The sequence below is a fragment of the Phasianus colchicus genome, chromosome 12 (assembly GCF_987193195.1).
Source record: "Phasianus colchicus chromosome 12, bPhaCol1.hap1.1, whole genome shotgun sequence".
NCBI lineage: Eukaryota > Metazoa > Chordata > Aves > Galliformes > Phasianidae > Phasianus > Phasianus colchicus.
The window spans coordinates 3,487,896-3,515,155 of NC_143447.1; the positions used below are offsets into that span (position 1 = coordinate 3,487,896).

General features: G+C 44.2%; 2 protein-coding genes and 1 long non-coding RNA gene across 6 annotated transcripts in view; 2 read left to right on the top strand and 1 right to left on the bottom strand.

Moving 5' to 3' along the window:
- Positions 1 to 1,567: 1,567 nt before the first annotated feature.
- On the bottom strand, positions 1,568 to 16,443 carry RCN2 (reticulocalbin 2). 2 transcript variants are annotated; one of them, XM_031616357.2, is made up of 7 exons: positions 15,873 to 16,443; positions 15,695 to 15,800; positions 13,054 to 13,250; positions 9,340 to 9,441; positions 8,183 to 8,279; positions 6,137 to 6,279; positions 1,568 to 2,388 (listed from the first exon to the last, which is right to left on the bottom strand). In XM_031616357.2, the coding sequence occupies exons 1-7, from the start codon at positions 15,984 to 15,986 to the stop codon at positions 2,236 to 2,238; spliced, it is 912 nt and encodes a 303-aa protein (XP_031472217.1). In that variant the 5' UTR covers positions 15,987 to 16,443; the 3' UTR covers positions 1,568 to 2,235. The 2 variants fall into 2 exon arrangements, with proteins under 2 accessions (XP_031472217.1, XP_031472216.1); XM_031616356.2 differs by having other exon boundaries at positions 9,340 to 9,453.
- LOC116244578 (uncharacterized) lies at positions 8,858 to 9,732 on the top strand. Its single transcript, XR_004170220.2, has 2 exons — positions 8,858 to 8,946; positions 9,671 to 9,732. It is a non-coding gene; the product is annotated as an uncharacterized LOC116244578 (long non-coding RNA).
- A 200-nt stretch (positions 16,444 to 16,643) lies between the features above and the next one.
- Positions 16,644 to 27,260, top strand: part of SCAPER (S-phase cyclin A associated protein in the ER) — a 144,117-nt gene continuing 133,500 nt past the window's right edge. Inside the window, exons 1-3 of one of the 3 annotated variants that reach the window (XM_090148678.1) lie at positions 16,644 to 16,740; positions 18,163 to 18,238; positions 21,552 to 21,669. In XM_090148678.1, coding sequence (XP_090004804.1) covers positions 18,176 to 18,238; positions 21,552 to 21,669 — 181 coding nt within the window. In that variant the 5' untranslated portion in view covers positions 16,644 to 16,740; positions 18,163 to 18,175. Of the gene's footprint in view, positions 16,741 to 16,812; positions 16,916 to 17,103; positions 17,305 to 18,162; positions 18,239 to 21,551; positions 21,670 to 27,260 lie in introns of those variants that run through there. The other 2 variants (XM_031616350.2, XM_031616351.2) reach the window with 2 other exon arrangements.

Here is a 27,260-nt window from a genome sequence, read left to right on the forward strand (position 1 = left end):
CTTCTGTAAGACCTGGCAGGGGGATGTGCTGGGTGAGGGACAAGCTTCTCCCCAGGCACAGTGGAGCTGCTTTCCCATTGCTTCTGCTTTGGCTGGGTGAACAGAAGCGGTGCATGTTCGCTTTGGCCAAGCTAGGTGCTAGATTAAATTATCAAAAGCCACAAATCTCTTTCGGTTTGTGAAGCACTATTAGGCTTTCTTTCTTAAAGAAGTCCAATTTTGAAGCCATTATCAGAAATCAAAAGAAGTCTGCATTAATTTATTCTAGGAATTACTGAAACGTTCGGTGTTAAAGGGCTGAGCTTAGCGCTTCTCCGAATCCACATCACAGTTTATTAACAATTACATTGTCTCCTTTTGAAGGACTGGTTTTGTATGTCCATAAAATTAGATTAAGAGCTACAAATTTGGGAAGGCTGCAGCTCTCTTCCCAGCACACAGTGAGCTAAGCTCTAATAATACCTAACATGACTTGCTTTCAGAAAGACTGAAATGAGCACTAAATTGGGTGTTTGGCACAGATTCTGAGATGTGAGCTCTATGAATTGTGTGGTCTTTGGTGTTTTACTGGTATCTTGCTACAACTTCCTCCTATTCCCAATTTTGCAAGTGATTGCAACCCAACAAATGACTCCGAGCTGTGACCAGGAGCCAACCATAGAGGCACCCTTTATCTCCCCCCTTTGGGAGCTGAGTTTTCAAGCTGGTTATTGAGTGTGAAGTTGAATTGGTTTAGACTTGTCTCAAAATTCCAGTCTATTCTGCTAGGCTCTGTTCAGAGCACTCAGCTAATTCCAGTGACTTCCTAGGGGATGAGAAGTGAACATATGTGCTTTCCTAAACCGAATCTGTCATGCTATAAAACTTCTGGCTTATTTCAAGTAATCACATAACAGAACGGTACTCACTTTTATGAATGACAAGGGTGGGGATTTCAGCTGAAGTTGATTTTTTTGAGATTATTACTACAACTGTTGTGCAGTGTCTCAGTGGTTTAGATGTCCCTCTATCCCAAATTTAAAGGGAAAAAAAAAAAACCAAACCACCGCCACGCTACTTTTGCAAACATGTTCAGAAAATGCTAACTACAAACTTAGGGGTTTTTTTGGCATCTAGATCTGATAATATTCCTTTAGTATAAAAACCTATGAACGCTGCCAGGGAATGCACAATGCTGCCTTCACATGGTGTAGTGGAGTTGCCCTCAGTATTCCAAGCAGCGTTCAGGCATCATTCCCAAATCAATTAGGAGGAGCTGATCATTCCCTAATCAAGTTTAAGAGGAAGTTTTTCACCCAGAGGGTGGTGAGGCACTGGAACAGGTTGCCCAAGGAGGTTGTGGATGCCCCATCCCTGCAGGCATTCGAGGCCAGGCTGGATGTGGCTCTGGGCAGCCTGGGCTGCTGGTTGGAGACCTGCACACAGCAGGGGGTTGGAACTGGATGAGCACTGTGGTCCTTTGCAACCCAGGCCACTCCATGATTCAGTACACTGCACATTGCTCACACTTCAAGGAGCTGCTGCAGGTGACCCACAGTATGTAATAAATGCACAAAACACAGAAAGGTGGAATTTTTTTTGTTTTAATCCAACAAATGAAGAAGTTCTTGACAATGTAAAATACCATCGTATTGCCAGTGTTGTAGAACTGTACGTAAAAACAATTATTGTCTGTAGATGTAAAAATAGCAGGTTTTTCTTCTTGTAATACAGTAAAACACATTATAGGAACCATTTAACGTTAAGTAGAAACCTCTTAAACAATTGAGGCATTTAACCTAAGTGTTTCTCCAAACGTATTAAATAAAACACAGTTAATACTCACTCTAAACTTCTTCCCTCTATCTTCTCTGCTCTCCTCCCTAATTAAACTGATTAGAAAAAATAGTAGTCTCATCTTCTGTTTTGAATTTCTTCACAACCATTTAGATTACCCATTTATTTGAAGTGTAGTCACACAGCCCTGCACAGTACTATTTACTGTACTACCTTAACTAATTTCTTTCCCATTGCTATGTAATTTTGGAATAAGTATTTAAGATTAATTTTGAAGGTGGGAAGAGGCCTAGGGAAGCCTGCAGGAAGGCAATTTAATTTTGTACGCCAAGTATTTACACAAATGTTATTCTATTGTAATTACAGCGTAAAACTTCCAACAAAGCTGAAAAGTGAGTGCATTTAACAAAGGCTCCCAATGAAAGGAAGGGAAGAAAAACAGATTACAAAATAAATAATCTAAAGTTCTTCGTGGTAGAAGCGTTCATCGTGAAGCTGCCTGCCATAATCGGTGGCTTCGCTGTTAAGAAACAAATCCTGGTTCTTAAGGATTTCTGCCTCAGAAAGCTTTTTATCGTCGTTCAGATCCATCTCTTCAATCAGGTGAAGAGCCTTAAAATAAACAGAACACTGAGTTAACAGATATGAGCATTTATGAATACATTTTTGGAATGGCTTTGTCAAAGCCTTGCCACTACCTACTCATTTCTTACAAGCTGGACACGATCTAACATTCAGAAAAGAACCTGTCTTTCCTCAGTTTGTCTCCCTTTGCTCTTTTTATTCAGTGGCAAAGTCTGAAATCTCTAACCTGGCTGTCAATTCACTGAGCCCAGAAGTTCAGCTAGAGAACAGCTGTCACACAGCTCCTGGGCATTCAACCACAGGTAGGCAGCTGCAGGAGGAAGTGCTGGGTGTGCAGGACCCCAGCTAGGATCTGCTGAGCATCCTCTTTCACAGGTGTGTGCCAGTTCTGTCTCAGTCACACTTTTGCCCCGTGTCTGACAAGATACACCTCTTTTTCAGCTCTCAGTTTCAGCTCTAGGCACTGTTGCTTTCAGCTCTGGTGCTGTCTGCTGTGCTCACCGTTTTTTATATCCTGATCCTAAGGAGACTTGCTTCTCCACCATCTGTACATACATATTTAAAATAAAAAGAGTAGGGTAGAGGTTTTCATCTAGATCTCCTGTACCTATGACTTGCAAGAACAGCTCTGTAACTGTAATTTATGGTTAATATTTAGCTGGAAAGTCTTTGATGTCTACTATGAAAGAGGTTTAATACCTTCAACAACGGATGAGATATGCCATCCATATGTAGAAACATCAACTTTGGATAGCAAGAAGCTTTCCCTCACTTCCTGAAAGCAAAAAGCTTGCTTTTTGGGAGAAAAAAAAATCCAACAAAACTTGAAATCACAATAATGTCAAACCAAACTGCGCATTAAAACAGTTTTCAATTTTTTGCTTGCTTTTGTATTATAGAAGGAGGGAAATTCAGCAGTAAAACAAGAAATGCAGAGTATTTTAGTTATATCATATTCACAGGAATTTCATAGCTCAAAGCTAACAAGCTAGTCCAGCAGATCTAAGGCACCTGTTAGTTCTGAGCAGTGGAGGAATTCCTAGTCTGAAATGGGTTTTGGTTTTATTTGCTAAATATCTACAAAGACAGTCATTTAGAGAATCTTTCCATTTCTATTTTTTCTGATTAGTTTGGCTCCATATAGAATCACAGAATCACCAAGGTTGGAAAAAACCTCCCAGATCACCCAGTCCAACCGTCCACCTCTAAACCACGTCCCTCAGTACAACATCTGAACACTTCTTGAACACAGCCAGGGTCCTTCCAGCTGTGGTTGCTCCATCCCTGCAGGTGCCCAAGGCCTTGGATGGGCCCTGGCAGCCTGAGCTGGGGGGCAGGCAGCCTGCAGCAGAAGGGGCTGGGGAGCCATGGAGGTCCCTTCCCACCTAACTATTCTGCAATTCTATGAAATAGAGTATATAGGTTTGTATTTTTCCTGTTATTTAGCCAGAAAACTGGCTGATTTCTCAAGCCAGTTTGAAATGCCAAAACTAAACGGTAATGGAGAAGGACCTGGGGGTCTTGATAGATGAAAAACTTAACATGAGCCAGCAGTGTGCCCTTGTGGCTTGGAAGGCAAATGGGATCCTGGGCTCCATCAAAAGAGGGGTGGCCAGCAGGGACAGGGAGGTGATTGTTCCCCTCTACTCTGCTCTTGTGAGGCCCCATCTGCAGCACTGCGTCCAGGTCTGGAGCCCCCAGTACAAGAAAGACAGGGAGCTGTTGGAGAGGGTCCAGAGGAGGGCCACAAAGATGATCAGGGGACTGGAGCACCTCCCCTATGAGGACAGGCTGAGGGAGCTGGGCTTGTTCAGCCTGGAGAAAAGAAGGCTGTAGAGTGACCTCATTGCAGCCTTTCAGTACCTAAAGGGAGCCTACAAACAGGAGGGGAATCAACTCTTTGAAAGGGTGAGTGACAGCAGGACAAGGGGAAATGGTTTTAAGCTGAGGGAAGGGAGATTTAGGTTGGACGTCAGGGGGAAGTTCTTTACAGAGAGAGTGGTGAGGTGTTGGAACAGCTGCCCAGAGAGGCTGTGGATGCCCCGTCCCTGGAAATGTTCAAGGCCAGATTGGATGGGGCCCTGGGCAGCCTGGTCTAGCATTAGGTGGGAAGGTTGGTGGCCCTACATGTGGCAGGGGTTGGAGATTCGTGATCCTTGAGGTCCCTTCCAACCCTGGCCATTCTGTGATTCTGTGATAACCAGCAGTTTATGGCTAAAGACAACACTTCCTTCTGTTTAGGATAGGTGACTTTGTTAGCCCTTACATTAACTGAAGAAAAAAAACAGCACATTAGAGAAACAATCAAACAAGGCAGGAGAGACCTTACTGCTCTCCATAACTACCTGAAGGGAGGTTGTAGTGAGCTGGGGGTCAGCTTCTTCTCTCGTGTCACTGGTGATAGAACTAGAGGGAATGGCTTCAAGCTGCACCAGGGGAGATTTAGGCTGGATGTTAGGAGATACTACTTCTCTGAAAGAGTGGTCAGGCACTGCAATGGGCTGCACAGGGAGGTGGTGGAGTCACCAACCCTGGAGGTGTTCAAGGAACGACTGGATTTTGCATTGAGGGACATGGTGTAGTGAGAGCTATTGGTGATGGGTGGATGGTTGGACTGGATGATCTTGAAGGTCTTTTCCAACCTTGGTGATTCTGTGAGATACTCATATGTGACAGCCTTCCTTGCAGTCCCCCTCAAGAGTCAGATGCCGAAACAAGTCAGCACAAAAGCTTACAGATCCACACTGACAAAAATAGTGCTTGTGCAGTTTCATAGTGTAGCTTCCTGCAAAGCGAGGTACGTGAGCAGCCAGCGCTGCCTGCTAAGTTGGTTTTCTGTCATCAGCAGAACTAAAATAGAAGGAGGTGGGACATCAGTAAATGAACATGTCCCAACCCAGAAGGTGAGCCATGCTGTTCAATACAAAGCACCTCCTGACTCTAAGAGTGATTTTGGAGGTACAGGAGGACCTGATTGTTGTTTCTGCCATTTAGAACACCAAAATCTTTCCGTGCAAAGGAAACGGACCAGCACAAATTAAGATACAAAGTTTGTAGCAGAAGGGCAGACACCCCCTCTACTGCAGTCAGTAACTATGAAGTCTATTCACTAAAAGAGGCTGCCTGGGAACACTCAGTGCTTCTACTGCCTGCTACAAGCAAAACAGATGATTAAAATGAGAATCCACTTAAACCTATTATGGTGTTCTACTGCTGATTAAACTCTTTAAATTATCATTATGAAAGTTTGCATTTCAGCCTCTTGAAACATACAATACTTCTATTTTCTTATATAAATACAAGCTTTTATACAACTTTTGTACTAATTATGGCAATTTAACAAGTTAGAAGAATGATCAATTTTTGTTTTCAAAATTATGCTGCATGTAACAGCTTCTTTTCTTTGTGTACTTCATTAGTTTTACCTCTGCTAACTTCAAAACGACTGTTTTAAATGCTGAGTTCTTAAGTCAAACCAGGTAAACTATTTAAACACGTAGAATTTGTAAATTTGTTAATTTACAAACATCATACAATCGATAGGAACTTCACATTTGCCTTATCCAGTTCAGGGACCAACACTCTTTGCCAAACTGGAAAATCAGGTTAAAAGAATCTATGCAAAGATCTACCAAGCATTCTTTCTCAACTACTAAGGTACTGTAAATTTGAATTTATCCATCACTTTGATGTACCATCACCTCGTGATACCTTCAGAATACTATGCACTAAATAACTTCCAAGCAGCAATTATTAAACCAGTCCAAATGCATACCTCCTCTTGTGCAATACCCTGGTTATTGGGTACTATCCAGGATAACAGCTCTTGAGGGTTGAGTTTCCCATCGTTATCCTTGTCATAGTCATTCACAAATCGATCCTTCTCAACAAGTATCCATTCTGGATCTTCCTTGGCAGCTAGTGAGAGACATTTGTTAAGTTTAAATCCACTATTTTCCTCAAAATCAGCGTGTTCACCTCTTCTACTAGGCAGATCAAGTGAATTTAGTCTCATAAAACATAACATAGATGTGACTTCACTAAACAAAGACAAGCCTTACAGACCAGTCCCAGTATATTTAATAAATATGTAAGAAATGCATCTGCCTACACATAATCTCTCCCCAACAGATTCATCATTTAAAGCTAAAGTAACATTAAGACAATAAAACTACAGCTGAACCAGCCTATATCAGGGACATTAAAGTCATAGTTACATCAGCTGAGCTGTCTAGCATCTCCATAGTCACCCAAATTGAGAGCAGAGAAAGCATACTACATAGAGAGCCTGCTGCTAAATTGATTGTCTCCTACTTAGTGGGAAATCCAACAAGTCAATAGGAAAAAGTGAAAGTGGATGATGGAGAAACATTATTTACATGATTTACTTTGATTGGGTTAAGATTACTCTCTTATTGCAGAGCAATCACAAATGCCATGTGAATAGCATCACACGACAACACTATGGGCAGCACATTGGTCATCTCAGCACTCAACAGATGGAGGAAAGTAGGGAAAAGCTTTAAATCAACAAGTGTCCCCAAAACAGGTAGAGAACTGGTGTTGTGCAGTGTATATGATTACAAAACTTGTATGGCTATACCAAGTTTTTGATAACATTCTGGTCCCCTGCTTTTACATCTGCTTTTTCATCTGTGACAGCCAGCAAAGAGGCAAAGCTCTTAATTAGTGCAGGCTCAATAGACCTGGGACAACAGTGCAGGCTTTCAAAATAGTTCACTTTTTGTTTTTTGTTTTTTTTCCTAAAATACTTGGAATGTATTCAAAACAGTTTGAATTACTGCTTTTCTTTATTTGTATTTATTTATTTGTATTCCTGTTTCATATTTACCCCATGAGCTTACACTGCATCCTGAAACCTAGCCAATTGTTTTAAACTTGTCTCAAACTCTTCCAAGAAATTAAGAAGCCGTTCATCAAACTGAGCATTCATCACTGATGAACACTGTGGACAAATACTCCTAAACACCACAAAATCAAAGTTAGCTGATAGGACAGGCAGGCAAGGAGCACTGCCTGCAGAAGAGGTGCTCACCTGGAGGAAAGCTGAACGAGTTGCTACAGCTTCAGCTGGGTCTGAAGCCTTGATTTAAAAATAATAATGGCAATGTGATCGTATCTTCTCTGTAACTGCAAGGACCCAAGCATTGATTTCACTCCTATCTAACAATTTTAGACAGACAGGCTTGGAAAAGTTTTTTTCAAGTCAGAGCATGAAAAAGATTAAAAAGACAACCAACCAACCCAAATAAACAAACAAAAATAACACAGGAAAACCATCAGTTCAGAATTAGGACTCTGAAGGTCCATGCATCTTTCCCCATCTAATTGCTCATCTTTTTGAAACCAGAGGAGGTTTTTGACATATCTTGTCTGAAGTCAAAGACAGAATATAAATATTTATCTATTAACAGTACACCTAGAGAAAAGCAGTGATAAACTCCAGACCAGAAACAGCTAACCTTACATTCATGCCAGCTGGCTCCCCAGATGCATTCAGTTAGCAGAACTGCAGTTTATTTTAGTTACCTACCTAGTGATAAGGATTTTATGCTTAAGTCTTTGAGAAAAGAAGTAACCTACGAGGAAACAATGGGCTGCAAACAAACTTCTGCCAAATACTCACAAAATAGACTAAAATAATTCCTGACTATGCACAGTACAGGAAATTGAGTTACTCTGAAAGAGGGGGTAATGTAACTCAGAGCCTGTAGGTGGAGGTACTAACAGCTGGAAACAAAGATGCATACAATTCATCCCATGCCAAAAGCTTTTGTTCAACCCCACCCCTTTTCCTTACTTGGGTCTCTTCTGTAATCACCAAGGAATTCTTCCAGGCTCACAAATCCATCACCATCTTTATCATGTTCTTCTAAAGCCTCCTCAGTGACAAAGTCCTTTTGCGTACATACAGACAAAAAGCAAAGCACCAATTGATCAGTCTTGCAATCAAGAGAAAAAGCAATCAATCATTTTAGAGCTATAATGATGCCTTTAAACTAAAGAGGCAGTCATTTTGAATCTGCTTCTCTGTTCTACACAGACCAGTGCAAGTAATTGGTCCTGTGCAACAAAACAGGTCCGTTCTTAGTTAGGATGTTAAGCGTGCAGGATGTACATTGAATTGGAATCCTTCAACACAATTCAAAACAATTCCAGAAACTAAAACCATTAATTTGCACAAATCTGTATTATCTCATTTCTCTTTTCTTTTTTTCCTTCAATTTGGTTTTTTGCAGTACTGAAATGTTTGAAGATGTTGGAAAAAATGTTTATTCTCTTAGTGCTTTGTATCCCAGTGAGGTCAGCATGCCTGCTCTTGTAGTTGCTTTTGTTTGCTCACAATCAAGGGTTGTGCCAACACAAACTGAAGCTGTGTTTGCACGGAGCTCCTCCTGGCCTGAAGCTGTGCAGCATGGGACAGGCAGAACTGAAGGAGCAGCAAAGCATCAACGTGCTTCTAACTGGGGTCAGCTGTGGGTATGGGCTGGAATGACACCAGCAGTCGCAACAGTGATGAAATGTGCGATCAGTGCCCAAGTGCACTGTTTCCCTCTAAGCAAGGTATGAATGTCCAGCACCTGCACTTTTCCTGCACCAAAAAAAGGTTTATTTTAAGCTCCTCTAACTTTACTTTTTAACTCTGACCTGGGCCTGAAACTTCTTCAAGCTGAAATCTTACTGATCTATTTCTAACCTAGCAGTTTTAGAGATGGCCACGTCAGACTGACTCCAAAAGTTTGGGCCAGTTGTGCAGCACCAGTTCTTGAAATAGATTTTCAGGAGAAATGCTGAACTGCTGCTGCTGAACTCCAGCACTGAATCCACCTGATTTTTCATTTGGTCTGGCAAAACAATATGCACAGCTGCTGAAAAGCAGCTTCCTGTAGTACTGGGGCATCAGAAAGGCATTGCCTCTAAACATGCAGGGAATAAAGATTTCCTTCTACATCTTACCATCATATACTCCACTTCTTCAGGATGCTCAAAAGCGATAAATTCATCCACATTTAGATCAGGATCATCGTCCCTATTAGCTTTTTCAAAACGCTTTTTCTCCTTTAAATGAAGCTTAGAAAAGAGATTTAGTTAGAGTGCTTAATGAAAAGGAAAAACATTATCGTAGCTGTCTGTAAACTCATCAGAATATTAATTGTTTCACATTACCTACTTTGTATTACAATGATGTTAAATTTCACTAAAAAGAGCGTATCCAAAGCAGTGAGAACTGCACTTTTAATTGAGGGGGTTCTGTTTTAAGAATTTAGTAAGATCTTTTTCTTTGCAGTTTGAGACATTTGAAACGCGCTCAGCCAAGGCTCCCAGAACATTAAAGAGAGATAATGAGAAGACCTTGCCTTTATATGTTTCCTCTTCTTCAAGTCACCACTTCCCAAACTAACCTAGTGGAGTACAATGATGTTACAGCAACCATCACAAATTCTAACACTTGCATTTAAGGACATTTAACTTTCTGAATTTATATCTCATTTATATCAAGGCAGTTCGTGGTTCTTGAAACAGCATATATATAAACTGAATTTTCTGAAGCCATTTTAAGTGCAGAAGGATGAGAGAGACTGCTTTAACACAAGACTGTTGTCCATGTCATCAACTTACTACAAAGCAAAGATACTTCTCAAAACTACAGTTAGTAACTATAAATATTAGCACACCCTCTAAAAAGAAACACTACCCACCATAAACAGGCAAATTACTATTTCTGAATGCCTCACACCTCCTTTTTCTGTACTCTAAATGTGCAAAGACTTCCTTCTTTTTGCTTGTTCCGTTCCATACACTCTCTTCAGACAAAATAAAGACCCAAATCAGTGATAATAAATCCCTGGTCAAAATGTGTGTGTTGCGAGCTGTGAAAATGTTGGAATCTCTTGAGCAAGTGTACTGTGCTCCCAGTGTCACTTTCTGGATAAGGGATAAGGCAGTGGTCACCAAGCTGCAGATCACAAGTACTTTCAAAGTAACCATTTTAAGTCACACTTTTTAGTTTCCATCCTATTTATTGACTTTTTTTTTTTTGTTCCTCACAGTGAGGCTAATGTGATTCATAAAGAGCAGATTTAACAAAGTGGAAGAGCATACCTAGTCTGCATAATAATTAACTGAATTTTTAAAGAAAAGCTGACATTAGCCGAGAGTTAATATATAGAATAGAATCACAGAATTGTAAGGGTTGGAAGGGACCTCTGGAGATTGTCCAGGCCAATCCCTGCTAAAGCAGGTTCCCTACAATGGGTTCCAAAGGAAAGCATCCGTGTGGGTTTTGAATTTCTCCAGAGAAGGGGAGTCCACCACCTCTGGGCAGCCTGTGCCAGTGCTCTGTCACTCTGAAAGTACAGAATATCTTTCTTACAATTGTATGGAACTCCCTGTGTTCCAATTCGTGCCTTTGTCCCTTCTCCTGTTGCTGGGCACCACTAAAAAGAGCCTCACCCCATCTGCTTGACTCCTGCCCATGGAGCACTGATAAAACGCCCCCTAGCTCTTTCTTTGTTGGGCTGAACTCCTCAGCCTTTCCTCCCAAGGGAGATGTTCCAAGCCCCCAGCCATCCTTGTGGCTCTCCATTGGACATCCTCCAGCACTTCTCTGCCTGCCTTCAACTGGGAAGCCCAGAACTGGACATGGGGCTCCAGACGTGGCCTCACTTGGGCAGAAAAGAGGGGAGGATCACCTCCCTCGACCTGCTGGCCACGCTCTTTTTAAAGGACCCTATGATCCCATTGGCCTTCTCGGCCACAATGGCACACTGCTGGCTCACAGGCAACCTGCTGGCCTCCAGAACACCCACATCCTATAAACAGAAAAGTGGGTTAATATTCTTCATAGCTGAGAGTTGTGATGACTGTGGCTATTTGAAACAGGCATCCAAAAAAACCATATATAGTTGGGTAATTATCGAAGGCCATTACCACAGCTAAGACCATCAAAATCAAAATCCACCAGACACCTGACTAATGGTCAAAGAAATCATGTGATGAAGAGAAGGGCCAAACATAAACAAGGGCATACTGACAAAAATCAGAGACAAAGTGACTTTCAAACATGAATTTCAAAGGAATACAATGGTCAGTCGTTCCACTCCATCACTGACAATGACAGTAGGAAGGCACCATTTCAACTTGGGAACTTTATGTCTCCCCAGATGACCACTTAATAGGCTTGCTTTAGTAAACGTACCTTGACTAGTGCTTTTCCTAAAGGTTTAAACCCTTTGCAGGGCACTGAGGGCATGGAGTTATGTCAAGAAATTGTTGTTTTGAGCCAGGCTGTAGGCTAAGAAAGAGCATGGGGCTTCCTGGTATGGTGAATTGGGCTAGAGCCAGCTTTAAGAGTTTCCCTGGGAGATGATGTTAAGCTTGCACTTTAAAAGCTTCAAAATCAACTTGAACTACTGATGGAAAAAGTCTGTTTCCAGGGCTTTTTTGAGAAGTGACAAACAAGTCTGCCACCTTCTGGTGAATTCATATGTTTATTTTACCTGATGTCAGCTCTAAATCAGGAATTGTCTAATTTTCCATTGTAACTGCAGCAGAATCTCTAATTTTCAAAAGTACAGGCAAAGACAGCTGATACACAATGCAGGTGCAATGCTGATGATTTTGCTTTTGCCACTATCAGTAGAAGAAGTCAGCAAGCAGGAAAACCTTGCCAGCAATCGCCACGAAATACAGCATAAGTAAGTAACCAGGACTTCTATCTCAGCATAGTATGATGGCAACATTTCAAACACAGGGTCAATATTTTGATGGGAAGTTCCATTCAAAATCTTGTTTTATTTTAAAGCTATGTGATTAAGCGACCTCCAAAGCTTTACAGTTTGCTTTCACTGTATAAAATCTGTTGCTTCCTGTCTATTTCAACTTCACTTCTGTCAACAGTATATGCATGACTACTGCTTTAGTAAAAGTAGTCCCAAAAACTCAGGCCAGGCTAGCCTACAGACTCACTCATTCTCTTTGGGGAAACATACAGACGTACTTACAAAAGCAACTTAAACAAGTTTTGCTACAGAAGACTCTTAGTGAATCTTCCCTCTTTTGCGACTTTCCTGTTCATTCTTAAGTATTAATTTGCATATATGAGTTTAATCTGTAACTTCTATTGCTTATTCACCAGTTTTATCTACCAGGGTTGCATTTTGATTGATCAGAAGGCCCAAATTGCTATTGCTTTCTCTCTGGCTCTCTAGCAGACAGAAAAGCTGAAAAGCATATGCAGTATAAATACCCCAGAGTACGCGCTTTGGAAATGAATGACAGTGGATAATAGAGTGCAGTGAGGGGGTGAGGGAGTACAAGGCTCCCTTTGACTCTAACAAGCTATAGGGGACACTGGTTAGGCTACAGACCTCATTTAACAGGTTGCCATCCTGTTTTAAGCAGTTTGCTGGTGCCTCTGCTCTGTGTAGGCTGATACTCCGCTCAGCTGGCAGAATATATTCATGAGCCATGATTTCGTTCTGTGTTCTGTTGGTAGCAGGTTTAATACTCCATTACTTTCCTTTAATTACTCCCCTACCTCAGATAAATGAAAGTGTTAAAACATGTGCCAGCTGCTACGGTTCCTCTACCCATCTTGTTCCATCACAATAAACAAATATTGTTTCCTTTTGCCAGCAGCTTTCAGAAACTGATGTTGAAACATTTTACCTGTCGAAATGATTCTTCTTCTTGATCCTCCAGGACAGTATTCTCATCAAAATCAATTACACGATCATACATTTGTAAGTTGTACTCCTTCCAAGACACCAATCCATCACCATTTTTGTCATAGTCGTGGAAGTGTTGCTTAGCTTCTTGTGTAACGTAGTGTTTAAATGACTGCTGTATCCAGGAGCTCAGCTCATCTGTCAAAAATCATTAGAATGAACAAAAAATCAGAATAACTTATCTTACAAAACCTGCAAAGATAACACAGGTCTATCTGCTCTGGAATACAGTTCAGATGCAAGGCAAGAGGCTGGCGAAAGCAAAACAACCTGATTCCTCTGGGCTGTGGCTTTTTTTTGAGTTCACTGAGTGAGAGAACAGGTGACAGCTACCCCTTTCAGCTTCTTCTGACTGCAGGACTGTTTCCCTACTGATACCCACAGAGGACAGTGACATGGTTACTTCACACTGGATCACGCTGGTGCTGCCAGAGGAAGTTTGATGCACCCATCTGACACACATGGGAAGTGGCAGCAAGAAATGATTGTGAGTGCACAGCCAACTACATCACTAAAACTTATCCTATAAGGAAGGTTCTTTGTTTTCAACCGAGTCAGTGCCCTGACTTCAGGCTCACTGGGCCTGAACAACACAATCCTGACCCTTTTGGTGGCTGCTGGAGTTAGGTCAGCTTGACCCAAAAATATTAACAAGGATTTTTCTTTTACTAGGAGCTGGAATCAAACCTTACATATCTTGGGAATGCTTTGAAGCTACTTGATTTAATAGAAACGTGGCTAAAACAAAGTAAGCTTAGCAGATAGTTTCACACAAATACATTAAAGTTCTTGATTGTATGAAGATTGGAAGAAAGTATTTTCTTGGTCTCAAGCAGCTATTTTCAGGTGCCCAGAAGGGGATGGCTGGAATGTATTACTGTATCCTCCTCAGTTGGAATGCCAATACATCTTTATTTAGGTTTATTTAAGCATCTTCGAACAGCAACAAGAGATTCTGCAACTATATTCTACATCCTAAATGCGTGGTACCAAAGGAAACAACTTTGTCAAAGATTGTCTGAATTGATTAAACACGGGGAGGAATGGATGCCAAGTGCACAAAACCACCGCTGCCTACAATGGAGAAACTGCAAAGCAATTTATCACAGACGGTGGCATTACTTATAGGGTAGGTGGTTATTTCCCAGCTTTGAGCACTGAGTCCAGTGCCGTTCATCAGACATACTGCTGCCTACAGAATCATGGAATACCCTGCGTTGGAAGGGACCCATAAGGATCATCAGGTCCAGCTCCTGGGCTCACACCTCTGTCTGCCTGCAAATGAAGTGCGGTGATAAGCAGAAAGATCTCAAGTTGTACGCTAAGAAAGAACAGCTGGGAAAGCTCCATCCCCTTATGCTTCTCGGTGTAAAAAGGCATTCCACTGGGACTTCGGGAAGGGAAAGCAAGTTTTCATCAGACTCACAGAATCACAGAATGGCCAGGGTTGGAAGGGACCTCAAGGATCACGAATCTTCAACCCCCCTGCCACACGCAGGGCCACCAACCATTCCACCTAATGCTGGACCAGGCTGCCCAGGGCCCCATCCAATCTGGCCTCGAACACCTCCAGGGACGGGGCATCCACAACCTCCCTGGGCAGCTGTTCCAGCACCTCACCGCTCTCTCCGTAAAGAATTTCCCCCTGATGTCCAACCTAAATCTCCCTTCCCTCAGCTTAAAACCATTTCCCCTCGTCCTGCTGTCACTCACCCTTTCAAAGAGTTGATTCCCCTCCTCTTTGTAGGCTCCCTTTAGGTACTGAAGGCTGCAATGAGGTCACCCCGCAGCCTTTTTTTCTCCAGGCTGAACAAGCCCAGCTCCCTCAGCCTGTCCTCATAGGGGAGGTGCTCCAGTCCCCTGATCATCTTCGTGGCCCTCCTCTGGACCCTCTCCAACAGCTCCCTGTCTTTCTTGTACTGGGGGCTCCACACTTGGATGCAGTACTGCAGATGGGGCCTCACAAGAGCAGAGTAGAGGGGAACAAAATCATCTCTCTGTCCCTGCTGGCCATCCCTCTTTTGATGGAGCCCAGGATCCCATTGCCTTCCGAGACACAAGGGCACACTGCTGGCTCATGTTCAGTTTTTCGTCTACCAAGACCCCCAGGTCCTTCTCCACAGGGCTGCTCTCAAGGACCTCTCCTTCCAGTCTCAGCACCTTCCAGACTCAGCACCAGATGCGATGCGTTTTATCAGGGCAGCGCACCGATGGCACTGATACACTGCACAGTATCAAAGCCCTTCCTGCTGTGCGTGCCCGGAGACCAGCAGCTGCAGGTCACCTTTCGGAAGGCATCTGCGCGATGCTGCCCTCGTCTCACGCCACAGCTTCTCCCCCCAGCAAGGCGGTTTGCCGCCCCGTGTCACCGCGGTGTCACAGCGCGGCTCTGGGCTCGGATCCGACTCTCGGTGCGGAGTCGTGCCGTGCACAAAAGCCACACGTTCTGCCATTTGCGGCACGTTCCGGCACGCCGTTTCTCTCGGGATGTTCTTTTTAGCGGAAGGTCCCCGGAGGAGCCGCCGCTCGCAGGCCCCGGGATGCGCACAAAGCCCGGACCCGCCCGCTCGCCCCGCCGTTACCCTTGCTGAGCAGGCCGTCGTTATCCGCGTCGATCCTCCGCACGATGGCCTTCAGCCGCCGCTGCTGCTCTTCCGGGCTGAGCCGCGCGTACTCCTCCGCCTCCTCCTGCGGGAGAGGAACCGAGCATCAAAACCGCCTCCCGAATCGCTCGGTTCGACCCCCGGCCCCGCCGCTCACCTGCCCTCCGAGCAACGCCTCCCGGTCGTAATCGGCTCGGTGCTGCCCGGACGCCGCGCGCAGCGTCGCCAGGACCGCGGCCAGGCCCAGCGCCAGCAGCGGCCGCCGCCGCATCGCGCCGCCGAGGAGGGGAGCGCGCCGAGGGGCGGGGAAAGGGAAAGGGAAAGGAAAAGGGAATGGGAAAGGGGCGCGGCGGGGGTCCGCAACGCCGCCTGCGCGCGGCTCGGGCCGGGAGGACCGCGTGCTCCCCCTCGTGTCCGGCGCTCCCGTCGTGCCGTGCCGGCAGTCCGGGGGATTCCAGCCGTCCGTGGCTGGAATGGAGCGTCTCGCTGCAGCAGAGCTGTGCCGTGCGGGACGGGGCTCCCGAACAGCGCTGCCGAGCGGTGCTGTGTGAGCGGGCGGTACGGCTGAACGGAGCACGTGGGGGGAACACGGGCTGCAAAACGAGCGGGGCTTCGTCTGCCGCTCGGGAGAGCTGAAAACGTGCCCGGCAGTGCGCCCGCGCAGGTCCGATTAATCACCGATAGCGGTTAATTGCCTGGGGCTGCCGACGGGTTTGACGCTTCTCCCCGGGAGAAGAGTGTGTTTCTGTCACAAGCCCCGGCACAGATCGCCCTGCGGCATTCCGGGCTCTGCAGACGCGGCAGACCTATTTTTCTACCCCTGGCGCCCAGCTGTCGGTGCCCGAAGGACGAGGAACGCTCCCCGCTCCCGTTCCGAGGCGGCACGGAGCCGCCCGGTCTTTCCCCGCGAGGAACGGGGCGCCGCGCCACGCAACGCGCCTCAGGGCTCGGCAGCGCCCCCCGGCGGCAGGCGGAGCGGCAGGTGCTGCACGGGCGGCGGCCGCAGCGCGCCGCGGGTGGGCAAGGTGAGGGCAATGCCTTCACCGGTGCGAGCGGCGCATGCGCGGCTGCCGGCTGCGAAAGGGGGGGGGGGGGAGGGCGCGGCGCGCGGCGGCGGGCGGACGGGCGCAGGCGGCGGGATGCGATGACATCACCGCGGCGGGACGCGCGCGGGCGGGACGGAGCGGCGCGACGGAGAGCGTGAGTGCCCCCTCGGCGCGGGGGGAGGGGCGCGGCGGAGGCGGCGGGCGGCGCGGGGCGCGGCGGCGGGGCAAGATGGCGGCGGGCCAGCCCTCCCCTCACGCCCCGCGGCGCCGGGCCCCGGGCGCTGCTCCTGGCCGCCCAGCGGGGCCCGCGGCCTGGCCCGGCGGCCGTGTGCCGAGCGGGGCCGGGAGCTTGGTTGCCAGTGGCAACCGTGAAGCCGGGTGTCAGTCAGCCCGTGCCGCGTTCCGGCCGAGCTGCGAGGCTCCGCGCCGCCGCCCCCTCCCCAGCGCTGTGCGCCCGGCTGTGTGTGAGGCGGCTCTGAGCGCTGCCGGCCCTGAAAGCACGCGTTTCGTTTTACTCCTGCGTGGCTGCAGTAATGCTGAAAGGTTTCGGTGAACCTATAAATATTTAACACCCGCTTTTGGCTGCCGGTCCCCAGTCCAGCACTTGATTAAAAACATGTATTTTATCATAGCTGTCTCCTGCACAACCCCCCTTTTTTTTTTTTTAATGACCTAACTAATTATCCCGCGGAGATTTTCAGCACCTCTGATTCGTTTTGACAGATTTGCCCGGTACAGACACAAGAAACGTTGCTCTTGGTGCCTTCCCCTGTTCTGGAGCAGTATGCTTCGTACTGCTTTCATATGTGTCAAAATGTGCTCCTTTGGGTGAACTCTGCTCGTTGTACACTCATCACTGGAGCACCTCCCTGTGAGAGGGGGAGGTTGAGAGCTGGGCTGTGCAGCACCCAGGGGAGAAGGCTGTGAGGAGAGCTGAGAGCAGCCTTCAGTGCCTAAAGGGGCTGGGCTGTAAGAAGGAAGGATACGGACACCAGCAGGGTGTGTTGTGACAGCACAAGGGGAAATGGTTTCAAATTAGAAGAGGGGTGATTCAGATTGGATGTAAGGAAGAAGTTTTGTACACCAAGGGCTGCCTGGAGAGGCGGCGGTGCCCAGTCCTTGCAGACATCAAGGTCAGGCTGGGGGCTCTGATGTGCTGTGTGTGTCCCCCTGTGCATTGCAGGGGTTGCACTGATGGACTTTAAGGGTCTCTTCTACTTCGAGGTTGTTTTTTTTTTTTCTAAAGGGTCAGCCTCTTGATTTTCTTCTTGAGCTGCTTTTAATATGGAGCCACATAAGCACTTTACAAATATAACTCTGAAAACGTTACCACGTTCATCAGATGTCCTTGACATAAATGTTGCTAGGAAGCTAAAACTAACTGTGTCTGTTTTGACACAGGCATGAAAGCTCAATGGGGTCGTCCAAAAATGCAATAAATGAGCCTGCCGATGCAGAAGAAGGCTATAACGTGATGGTAAGTTGTTCAGATACTGTAACACTGTACTGAAGATTTTCCTGCTGCAAGAAAAATACTTTTTTGCGTTGGGATTCGTTAATGAGTATTCATTTGTACCTTCTCTGAAGTTACTGATTCTAGAAACTGATTCTGTCAACACCGTTATGTGAATTCTTGAAAATGCTGAAATATCCTCTGCTTTCCCCTTGCTACTTCTTTACACATCCCGTGAGAGTTCTACACTGTACATGGAATAAAGAAATGAATCCTGTTAAAAAATACTCTCGAGTCCTCTGGCACCCCTGGAGTGTTCCAAAATTAGGACTTCCTGCTGATTTTCATGCATACCATCCTCCCTCTCACACTTGCCCCATACATGTGAGCTTGTTAGTCATGGACTGTGATGTGAGCAGTGGGGCAGAAAACCTTGAAACAGAAGAGATGCAAAAACCTTTGTACTGTGAAATCATGGGTTTTGATACCTGCCTTAAAGGACTGCTGTACAATGAAGAGGAGTATTGCAATCATGAATGTTTTCTTTTCATTAGAACTTTTAAGGGAAAACTGCTGTTCAGACCAAATTCCGTTTCAGTGAAAACAAAACTGCAAGTTCCAAAGTTCCTAACTTTTGTTTGGAAATTGTCCCAGTGTATGTTAGTGCAGGATTGTTTTGGTCTGGTCTGCAGAAATAAGTGTAAAGAACAGCCGTGGTATTACGGAGGGTCCTGGGTGCAACACAAGAAATTCTGGGTATGTCTGCTTTTGGGTGCAGACATTTGTGGATTGGATTAGGCCTGTGGAAGTCTGCTGTTCTCTGCCTATGGAAAGAGTGGTGATTTCTGTGTGATGTTATGACATATTTGTTATGATTCTATCCCAAATAGTGAAAAGATAGCATATTGCAAGGAAGTAAAACCCATTTGTCATTTTGAGATGTTTAAATGGGATTAGCATCATCTGTAAGATACAAATAATATTAATTAGCATGTAAAATGACTTCTTTGAAGTGTTTGTATCTGCTCTTGGGCACTGTATCTCAAAGAAAGATAGGAACCAGTTGAAGACAATCTTGAAGAGAAACCCCTCAACGCTCAGATTCAGTGAATATGTAATCTGCGGTGTGGAAAATCTGAGAAAGAAGACTGAAGGGTGGTCAGCTTGGAAAATGAGAGGGCCAATGGAGGATGAAATGAAGTGGAATGCCAGCATAAAAAAAAAAAAAATGGGAAAAAGAATTCAAATGGGTTTTCAAAGTCCTCTGTGTATGGCAGGAATGAGCAGGCTCACGTTGTAGGAAAGCTGTGGTTCAGTGTTGCATGGATTGTGCAGAGTGAATGTTATCTGGATTGAGAATCCATTAAAGATTTGTCTACTTATCCCTTTTTGACAGCAAGTTGTGAAAGATGAGATCTGCTTCTAGATAAGGTTGCTACGGTTTGAGGATACATGAATACAAAATGTAGCCACATTTCAGAGACAGTTCAGATAAATCAAAACCATTTAACTCACTTGTGAAGGTTCCATAAGCATTTGCATCACTGGTTTATGCAGCAGTTTAAGTTGATTTTAAAACAATTAATTATGTGAGATTTGTGAGTCTTTAACTCTTAGGTCCAGGACGTGTTTCATTGTTAAGCAACAAGGAGAGAAAAAACAAACTTTATTCAACAGCAATGGACAATCAGTAAAATTTTCTAAAGAGAATGAGCTATTATATTGAATAAGAATAGACTACAACCAGTTTAGTATAGATCCTGTTGATTTCTCTGTATCAAACTGCATTACTTGGGTGTTTTGATTTTGTTTTTAAATAATCATGTTTTTAGACAGCTCTCTCCCATAGTTCTGCTGTGGTTTTGGTTGTTTGCTCTCAGTGTATCGCATGGTGTGGTCTCCAGGTGGTCAGTGGAGCACTAGATGGCACACTGTGGCTTTGAAACAAGCATTCAAGGACACCCAAATGAGAGAAACTTTGGTTCATAGTTATGATACAAGCAGTCAAGTAATTGCAGCTTGTTGTTTCTACTGCATTTCCTACCACCCTGAGGAATTACAGCCACTCCTCTGCTGTTCTCATTTTCACTGTATTTTCTTTCTGAAGATGTGCTAGTAGCACAACACAAAGGTTGCAGGCTTGATGGTGAGGGTGAAAAGAGGAAAAACGTGTCTTCTGACTGTTGCTACAGAAAATCAGCGTATCGGTGCTAAAGGCATGTTTACATCTACATAACTTATTTGAGGTTATGTTTGTCAGTGTTGAAGTGTTTTTGCACCACCATTGTATATAGAGTTTGCATTACTGTGTGTAACTTGGCTTTCTGAGGAATAACTTCAGTCAGTTTAGAAGAGGAACGACTGCATCTCGTTGATGTCTGTCAGCTGATACATCTATTTCTTAATATGTTTGGTTTCTAAGATCTGGTGATGTTATCTTTTGTCAGTGCAAGAGGTGTTCAAGGCCAGATTGGATGGGGCCCTGGGCAGCCTGGTCTAGCATTAGGTGGGATGATTGGTAGCCCTGGCTGTGGCAGGGGGGTTGGAGATTCATGATCCTTGAGGTCCCTTCCAACCCTGGCAATTCTGTGATTCTGTAATTCTGTATTTCCTAGGTGAAAAAAGTTCATCCTCAGTGCTTCTCATGTTGTCTGTGAACAGCTGCAGCTTTCTAGTAAGAACTGGCTGTAGTTGCCAGGATGTGCTTTCTAGCTTCTTGCCTTCTCAATGAAACAGAAGTGTTTGTTTTTTAAATATATGTAGGTGAAAGTAATGCCTCCTATTTATTTTCATGGAACTACAACATATACAAAGAGCACAATAATGCTATTTTGATAAGGGAAATTCTCACTGTTTTTCAGCATAGTCACCACCGTATGCCACTCTCATGAAAAACATCTGTACCAGTGGAGGTGACCGTTCTTCAGGTTCTTCTCAGCTACTCAGCACGTGCATTTTAGTCTCACATAGCTTTTGTCCTTAGTTCTAATTAACTGAAAGACTGTCAAACGTTTTAAAGTCTAATGTGATGCTCTTGCTGGACAGACCTCAATTAAATGAAAGTTAAAATAAGTGTGGTGTAGGCATACCTGTTCTGAGGACTGGGTAGAAACTCCTGTGTCATACTGGCCCATCACTTTGCCTGCCATGTAGATAAATGGTTGTGAAAATGTATATGTGTTCTGAATAGCTGGTAGAAATATATTAACTGTGAACCCACTTGGGTTTAACTATATGTTGGATAAAATGCCCATGTGTCAAAACTATATATATATATATACACATATATGTACACACATATATACGTATTTTCCATTCCTGCATTTCTTGTTTTCAGGCTTCTTTCCAGCGCTCCAACAGCCATGACAAAGTGAGGAAGATAGTTGCAGAAGAGGGACGTACAGCAAGGAACCTGATTGCATGGAGCGTCCCTCTGGAAAACAAGGATGATGATGGTATGTTTTTAGCTGTCTTCTCCAAACTTGTTTTGCACTTGGCCCTTTCAGCAGTTTACTGGAACTACTTCCATGGAATCATGTTCTTGTCATGGGATTTCTCTGTTTATAGAAAAGATAATATTTAGTGTCCATGGTATCATTTTTAAATCTGTTTTTTTTCAAAATGCACAACCTTCCATTGGCTGATCATTGCATAAAACAGAGCAGTGACAGATAAAACGAAATTATTTTTTGTTCTGAAAAGAGGCATGTAAGTTTATCCTGTCTTGCTGATATCACCAAGATAGCAGTGTAATACAATAATCTTAAGATATTGAGCTTTGAGAATGTTGTTAAAAACAAGTCTTACATAACTTGGGGTTTAAGATTGGAAGGGATGTCTGTCTTAGTGCCACCCCACAAAGTACTTCCATGTACTCTAAAACAAGCACGTTTGGCAGTTTCTTGTAGTATCACCTCAGTCTGTATTAAACATCTGCAAAGAATCTTAAAGCTGGTCCCAATGTATCCCCTTTCTTAACGTGAATCCTTAGAACTGTTTTGTTACTGTTGTGATACTCTCTTTTGGACTTCAGAAGCCAGGAATGGACTTTCAGTTTTCATACTGCTCAAGCTGTTCCAGATGTCAGACTGCTGTCTTTGTGAGGACCTCATCTCACATGCTTTTGTAGCTCACTTGTCCTTGTGGAGCTGCTGCTGCTTTTAAGATTTGGGCAGGAGTGTCTAAAAGTTTTTGGTTTGTTCTGGTTTTTTGAATGTGAGGGTGGTTGAGCACCAGGATGGGTTCCCCAGTGAAGCTGTGGAGATGCTCAGAACCTCACTGCGTGTAGTCCTGGGCAGCCTTCTGTCATTGATTCTGCTTTGAGCAGAAAGGTTGGACCACATCTCCAGAGGCTCATTCCAACCCCAGCTGTTCTGTGGCTTTGCCAGTGGAGATGGTGTTTCTACGAACAGTTATGGCTATTTTAGAAGATCACCTCTTCCTAAAGTAAGCTGCAGCAAAGCTTGAACTGCCTTCTTGGGTTGCACTATGCACTGAGGTGTATCTGTGAATTTTCTTTCATTTTAAAATGGAAATGTCTGAAGTCACAGAAGAGAATGAGGTACGTGAAAAGCGACGTAGCTGTTTGTGCATGTATAGGTTTCATCAAGGAAAACTCATTCTGTTCAGAGCATGTACCTGTTCTTCTGTTAACAATGACAAGTGGAATGGTAGAAAGATTATATTGAATAACTAAGTATTCAGAAGCTTTGGATTCACGTTCTGACTCCAAAGTAATCATCAGCATTGTCCCAGCTGTCTTAATTTGTTAGATTGCTTTTCCAAAACAGAAGTTTTGTGTAGTGGTATTTTTAAGCTCTGAGTGGTCAGCAGTGAAAGATGTGCTGTGAATCTTTGATAGGTACGTGTAAGAAGGAAAAATGAAACAGCAGCCAGTTGTCAAAGAATCACCATGGTTGGAAAAGACCTCCAAGATCATCCAGTCCAACTGTCCACCCAGCACCAGTATTTCCCATTGAGCCACATCTCTGTGTTTCTTGAGCACCTCCAGGGTCAGTGTAGCAGAAATGCAAGTCATAGCTTGAAACAGTGATTGAGCACCTGGTGGGAAGGCAGGGCCAACCTAGGGGAGCTCAAGTGTATGCAATACAACTGAGTGACTGGAAGGGCTAGAGCCAAGATCCACCCCCTCCCAGACCTCATTTAGGGGTTGGCAGTGGAGGCAAGGAGATTCCTATGTACCTGAGACCTTCCAAGGATAAGCAGATTTTTTTTCCTTTGTTTCTGTGTCCATAGCTGCTGCATTTGAATGTATCTTTGCTTGCTGCAGCCTAGGACTTTGCTACCCCACTGTTACTGCTGTGCTTTCTGTTGTGTTACAGCACCAGCACCTCCATGGGCAGCCTGTTCCAGAACCTGACTCTTTTCTCTTGGAGAAGTATTTCCTGACATCCAACCTGAATCCTCTGGTACAACTTGAGACCATTTCCTCTCTTCTTATTGCTAGTTACATGGGAGAAGAGGCTAGGCTGACCCTCACCTCACCACAACCTCCTTTCAGGCAGTTGTAGAGAGCAGTAAGGTCTGCCCCAAGCCTCCTCTTCTTCAGACTGACCCATCCCACTTCCCTCAGCTGCTCCTCAGAACTCCTGTGCTCAGACTCCTCACAGCTCCCTTGCCCTTCTCTGAACACCCTTAAAGCCTTGATGCCCTTCTTGTGAGGAGCCCGAAGCAGTCGAGCAGTATGTGACTGGTTTCTTATCTTTGATTGAGGGGATCAAAGGGCAAATAAGGTACTGTGCTTTTGTTTTAATAGAAAGGTAGAATGTGAGAAGAAAAAGGTAATAGTTTAAGACACAACCATAACCTGCTCAAGTGAAGCACACACAATAGAACAGTTTGGGATAACATACAGCAGCTAGTCTGCTTATTATCATGAGTACATGGATTTTTAAGAGGGCCAGTTTTGCATTTTTTTGGCAGCTTCATTTGTATCTGTCTCCAGAGGGTGCATTTATCTATTTACTAGTCTTGCAGTTGCCTGTATGTTCTTGAGTATGTTGGTAGATCCACTGGTATTATTGCACTTAGTACATGACATGTAAGCAGAAAAGATTGAGAATTGTATTTTTGGGCAATGAAGGGGTGTGTATGGGACAGGAACATAGAGTGTATTTGAGCTACTGGTGAGTCGGTTCAATTTTTATTTCAAGTCTGTTCCTTTTTAGCTCTGTTTTGCTTGTAATGTTATTTTACAAAGCTTTGTGTGTGACATTTTCCTGGAAAATGAGTGAATTAGAGTTGTCATTGAGTATTCTTCCAAAGCATGAAAAATGAATGTAGAAATGAATCATTGTCTTTTGTTTGATCGTTGCCTTTAAGTAGTTGTTACGTGTGATACTGAAACCCAGGTGGCTGTGGTCACTTCCTTTTTTGGGGCCTAAAAGGCCCTGCTGTAATTGTAACACTTTTTGCCAGTGAAGTGTTCTTCTTTCCAAAACCTCTCAGTAAATGGTGAGCTGGTTGGTCTTTTTTTTTTCTTTTTTTTCACAAAGGATCTGGTGCTAACAGCTCAGTGGAAACATGCCCTGTAGAAAGGAACTTCTGGCTGATGGGAGTCTGGCAGAGCCACATCCTTTATCTCTTGACCCTTGTCTTGGCTCAGAGGGTTTGTATGTCAGTGAGCTGTGATTCATTTTTTGCTGATCTTTCAATATGTATTTCGTCCCTGAGGAACAATACAGCAATATTATGAATTAGGACAGTTTGTACTTGTTCAGGGGCTGTGTAAATCAGGCCAAAGGTTCAGGTTGCCTGAGCCAATCTTGCATCCCATTTGTACAAGCAGTGTTCTGTCTTCGTGCACTTTTTTCCTGCTCATAACATGCAGAGGTTTTGCACTGGCAGCAGTAGTGTGTGATTTAACACTTTATATTAGGAACTGTTACTCGTCATGAGAATATTTTTCTGCAGAAACAGTGAGCATGTGGACATTCCGTAGTATTAGTGGTATAGAGAGCTGTTAAATTTAAAATATTGGATTCATTTTTTTCAATCTATGCATCTTTGCTTTTCCTTTTTTCTTTTTTTCCTTACCATTTAACTTTTCCACTGGAAGACTCATGTATTTTATGCAGAAGCCATAAGAAAGCAATCATGATATGAATTGCAGTCCAAACTTTCTAATTCCTTAAGGGAAATACCTGTTTCCTGTCAATAAGAAATACTACCATAAAAAGGAGAGCAGTTTCTGGAATGGTAGGTAGCAGTTCTGATACAGGCTTTGGTGTGGTATGTGCCCTTGTTATGTCAGATCTGAGATTCTGCTTGTGAGTGCAGAACAACAACATGAGAAAATCTACCTGGAGCAAAACACAGTGGCAACTATTTAGAAGAGGCATTGATTGATGATACATTTAATTTGTTGCAAATATGGTATCCCTCCACAGAATTCATTAACATGCAGCAGGTTCTGTGTTTTGGGATAGGCTAACAGTACAGTTGACTGCGTGCTAGGAAGAGAGAGGGTGTTTTAATTGTGAGTTAATGCAGCAGTCTGATATTCTGTCTTCAGAATTAAACTGCTTTATAACTTTGAGGTATGTCAAAAATTGGAAGATCTTGTTTGTAACCGTTCCCTTTGTATTTCTTGTTTGTTTAAAGTCATTTGGTTTCTAGCCACATAAAATTCACTCAATAGATTGAGAATCTCAGCATAAGGAAACACAATTTATTGGTTGAAAGGTCGCTGGCATACTTGAGCAAGCCTGCAGAGTATTCTGTTCCTTTAGCAAGAGCTTGGTGAATAAATGGGTTTTGCAGTATGTGTGAAGGAGATGGAACTTGGCTCTCTGTGGCAAGTGAGGAGGTGTAAGAGTCATGACTGAAAACACCATGAGTAAGCTTGAGCAGCACAGACCTGAGTGTAGCTGGCACAATATGGTACAAAGGGAAAGCTATTCTTGAAGACTTGTAAGTTACAATACTTGTATTTCATTGACCTGCGTGGCAGTCCAGTCTAGTGCTTCCTCTGAGCAAACATCTTTGCCTTTCTTGATGTAAACTCCCCATCTGTGCAGGAATGTTGCTTAAGACAGGCAGATGCAGCACTGGAGCTAGTAAAATAGGCTCTGCAGCAGAGACAGCCTTCTGTAGGTTTGTGAGAGAGTGGAGGTGACAAAGCCTGCTTCTCATGGTGTCTGTAAGAGCTGGGGGGAATCAAAGAACCATGATGGTGTCCTCAGATTCCTTCAGAGAGGTGAAAACAAATTCAATTGAACCTTATCATTTCAGCTGAAGATCAGGCGATAATCGGAGCCCAGGATACATAACCAAGGTTGGGACCTGCCTTAGTGGGAAGAGAAGTGACTGCTGCTCTTTGGCAGCAGATACAATATGTTGGTAGTGGCATTTCTCTCATCAGTAGAACTACCTGAGGAGAGAGCTGTGTGGGATGTTGGCTGAGAGTTTTTCAGATAGTTAGTGTAAAAGAAAGCTGCTGAAAATAGTTTATCAGTAGCTTTTTTTTCTTGGAGATCTGAATGCTTCAGCATTTTGAGACAGGAAGTCTTCACAAATCACAAATCCAGCGTGTTTCATATCTCATTACCAGACACGGAGGAAATGGACTTCAAGAATAAAATATGACTGGCTCCCTGAATGCTTCAAAACTTTGCTGCTTTCTATATTTCATATTGACAACTTAATAGCTAACAGGATGGTCATCTTTTGTCGCTGTTGTTTCCATAAAACTCAGTAAATGCCACCAGGTAGTGCCCTTCGTGTGCCATTGCTGTGCCCCAATGCAGTGTCAGTGTTGTGGTGCTACACGTGCATCACCATGGAGCAGTGGTTTGTCAGTGCTCGTCAGCACAGCACAGAAGCAGGAAGGAAGCAGGAAGAAAATGAGAAAAGCTTGAAAATGGGACTGCTGAGGAAAGGCAAAACTTTTTGGCCCAATCACTAAAGGCATTGTTGATTAAAAAATGGTCATTACCATCCAGTATTTACTTTTCTGCAACACACAGTGCTTATGTGAGTTTTCTTGTCTCTGTGTCTGTCTCACGTAGGAGCATCTGAAAGCTGC

What these genes read in the sequence shown, in the direction of transcription:
- RCN2 (XM_031616356.2), bottom strand. Translation starts at nt 15,986, where the DNA reads ATGCGGCGGCGGCCGCTGCTGGCGCTGGGCCTGGCCGCGGTCCTGGCG. An exon ending in AAGAAGTGGAGTATATGATG is followed by an intron (nt 8,280 to 9,339) that starts GTAAGATGTAGA and finishes TGTACGCAAAAG; the next exon opens with GACTTTGTCACTGAGGAGGC. An exon ending in AGGGTATTGCACAAGAGGAG is followed by an intron (nt 2,389 to 6,136) that starts GTATGCATTTGG and finishes GTTTATTTTAAG; the next exon opens with GCTCTTCACCTGATTGAAGA.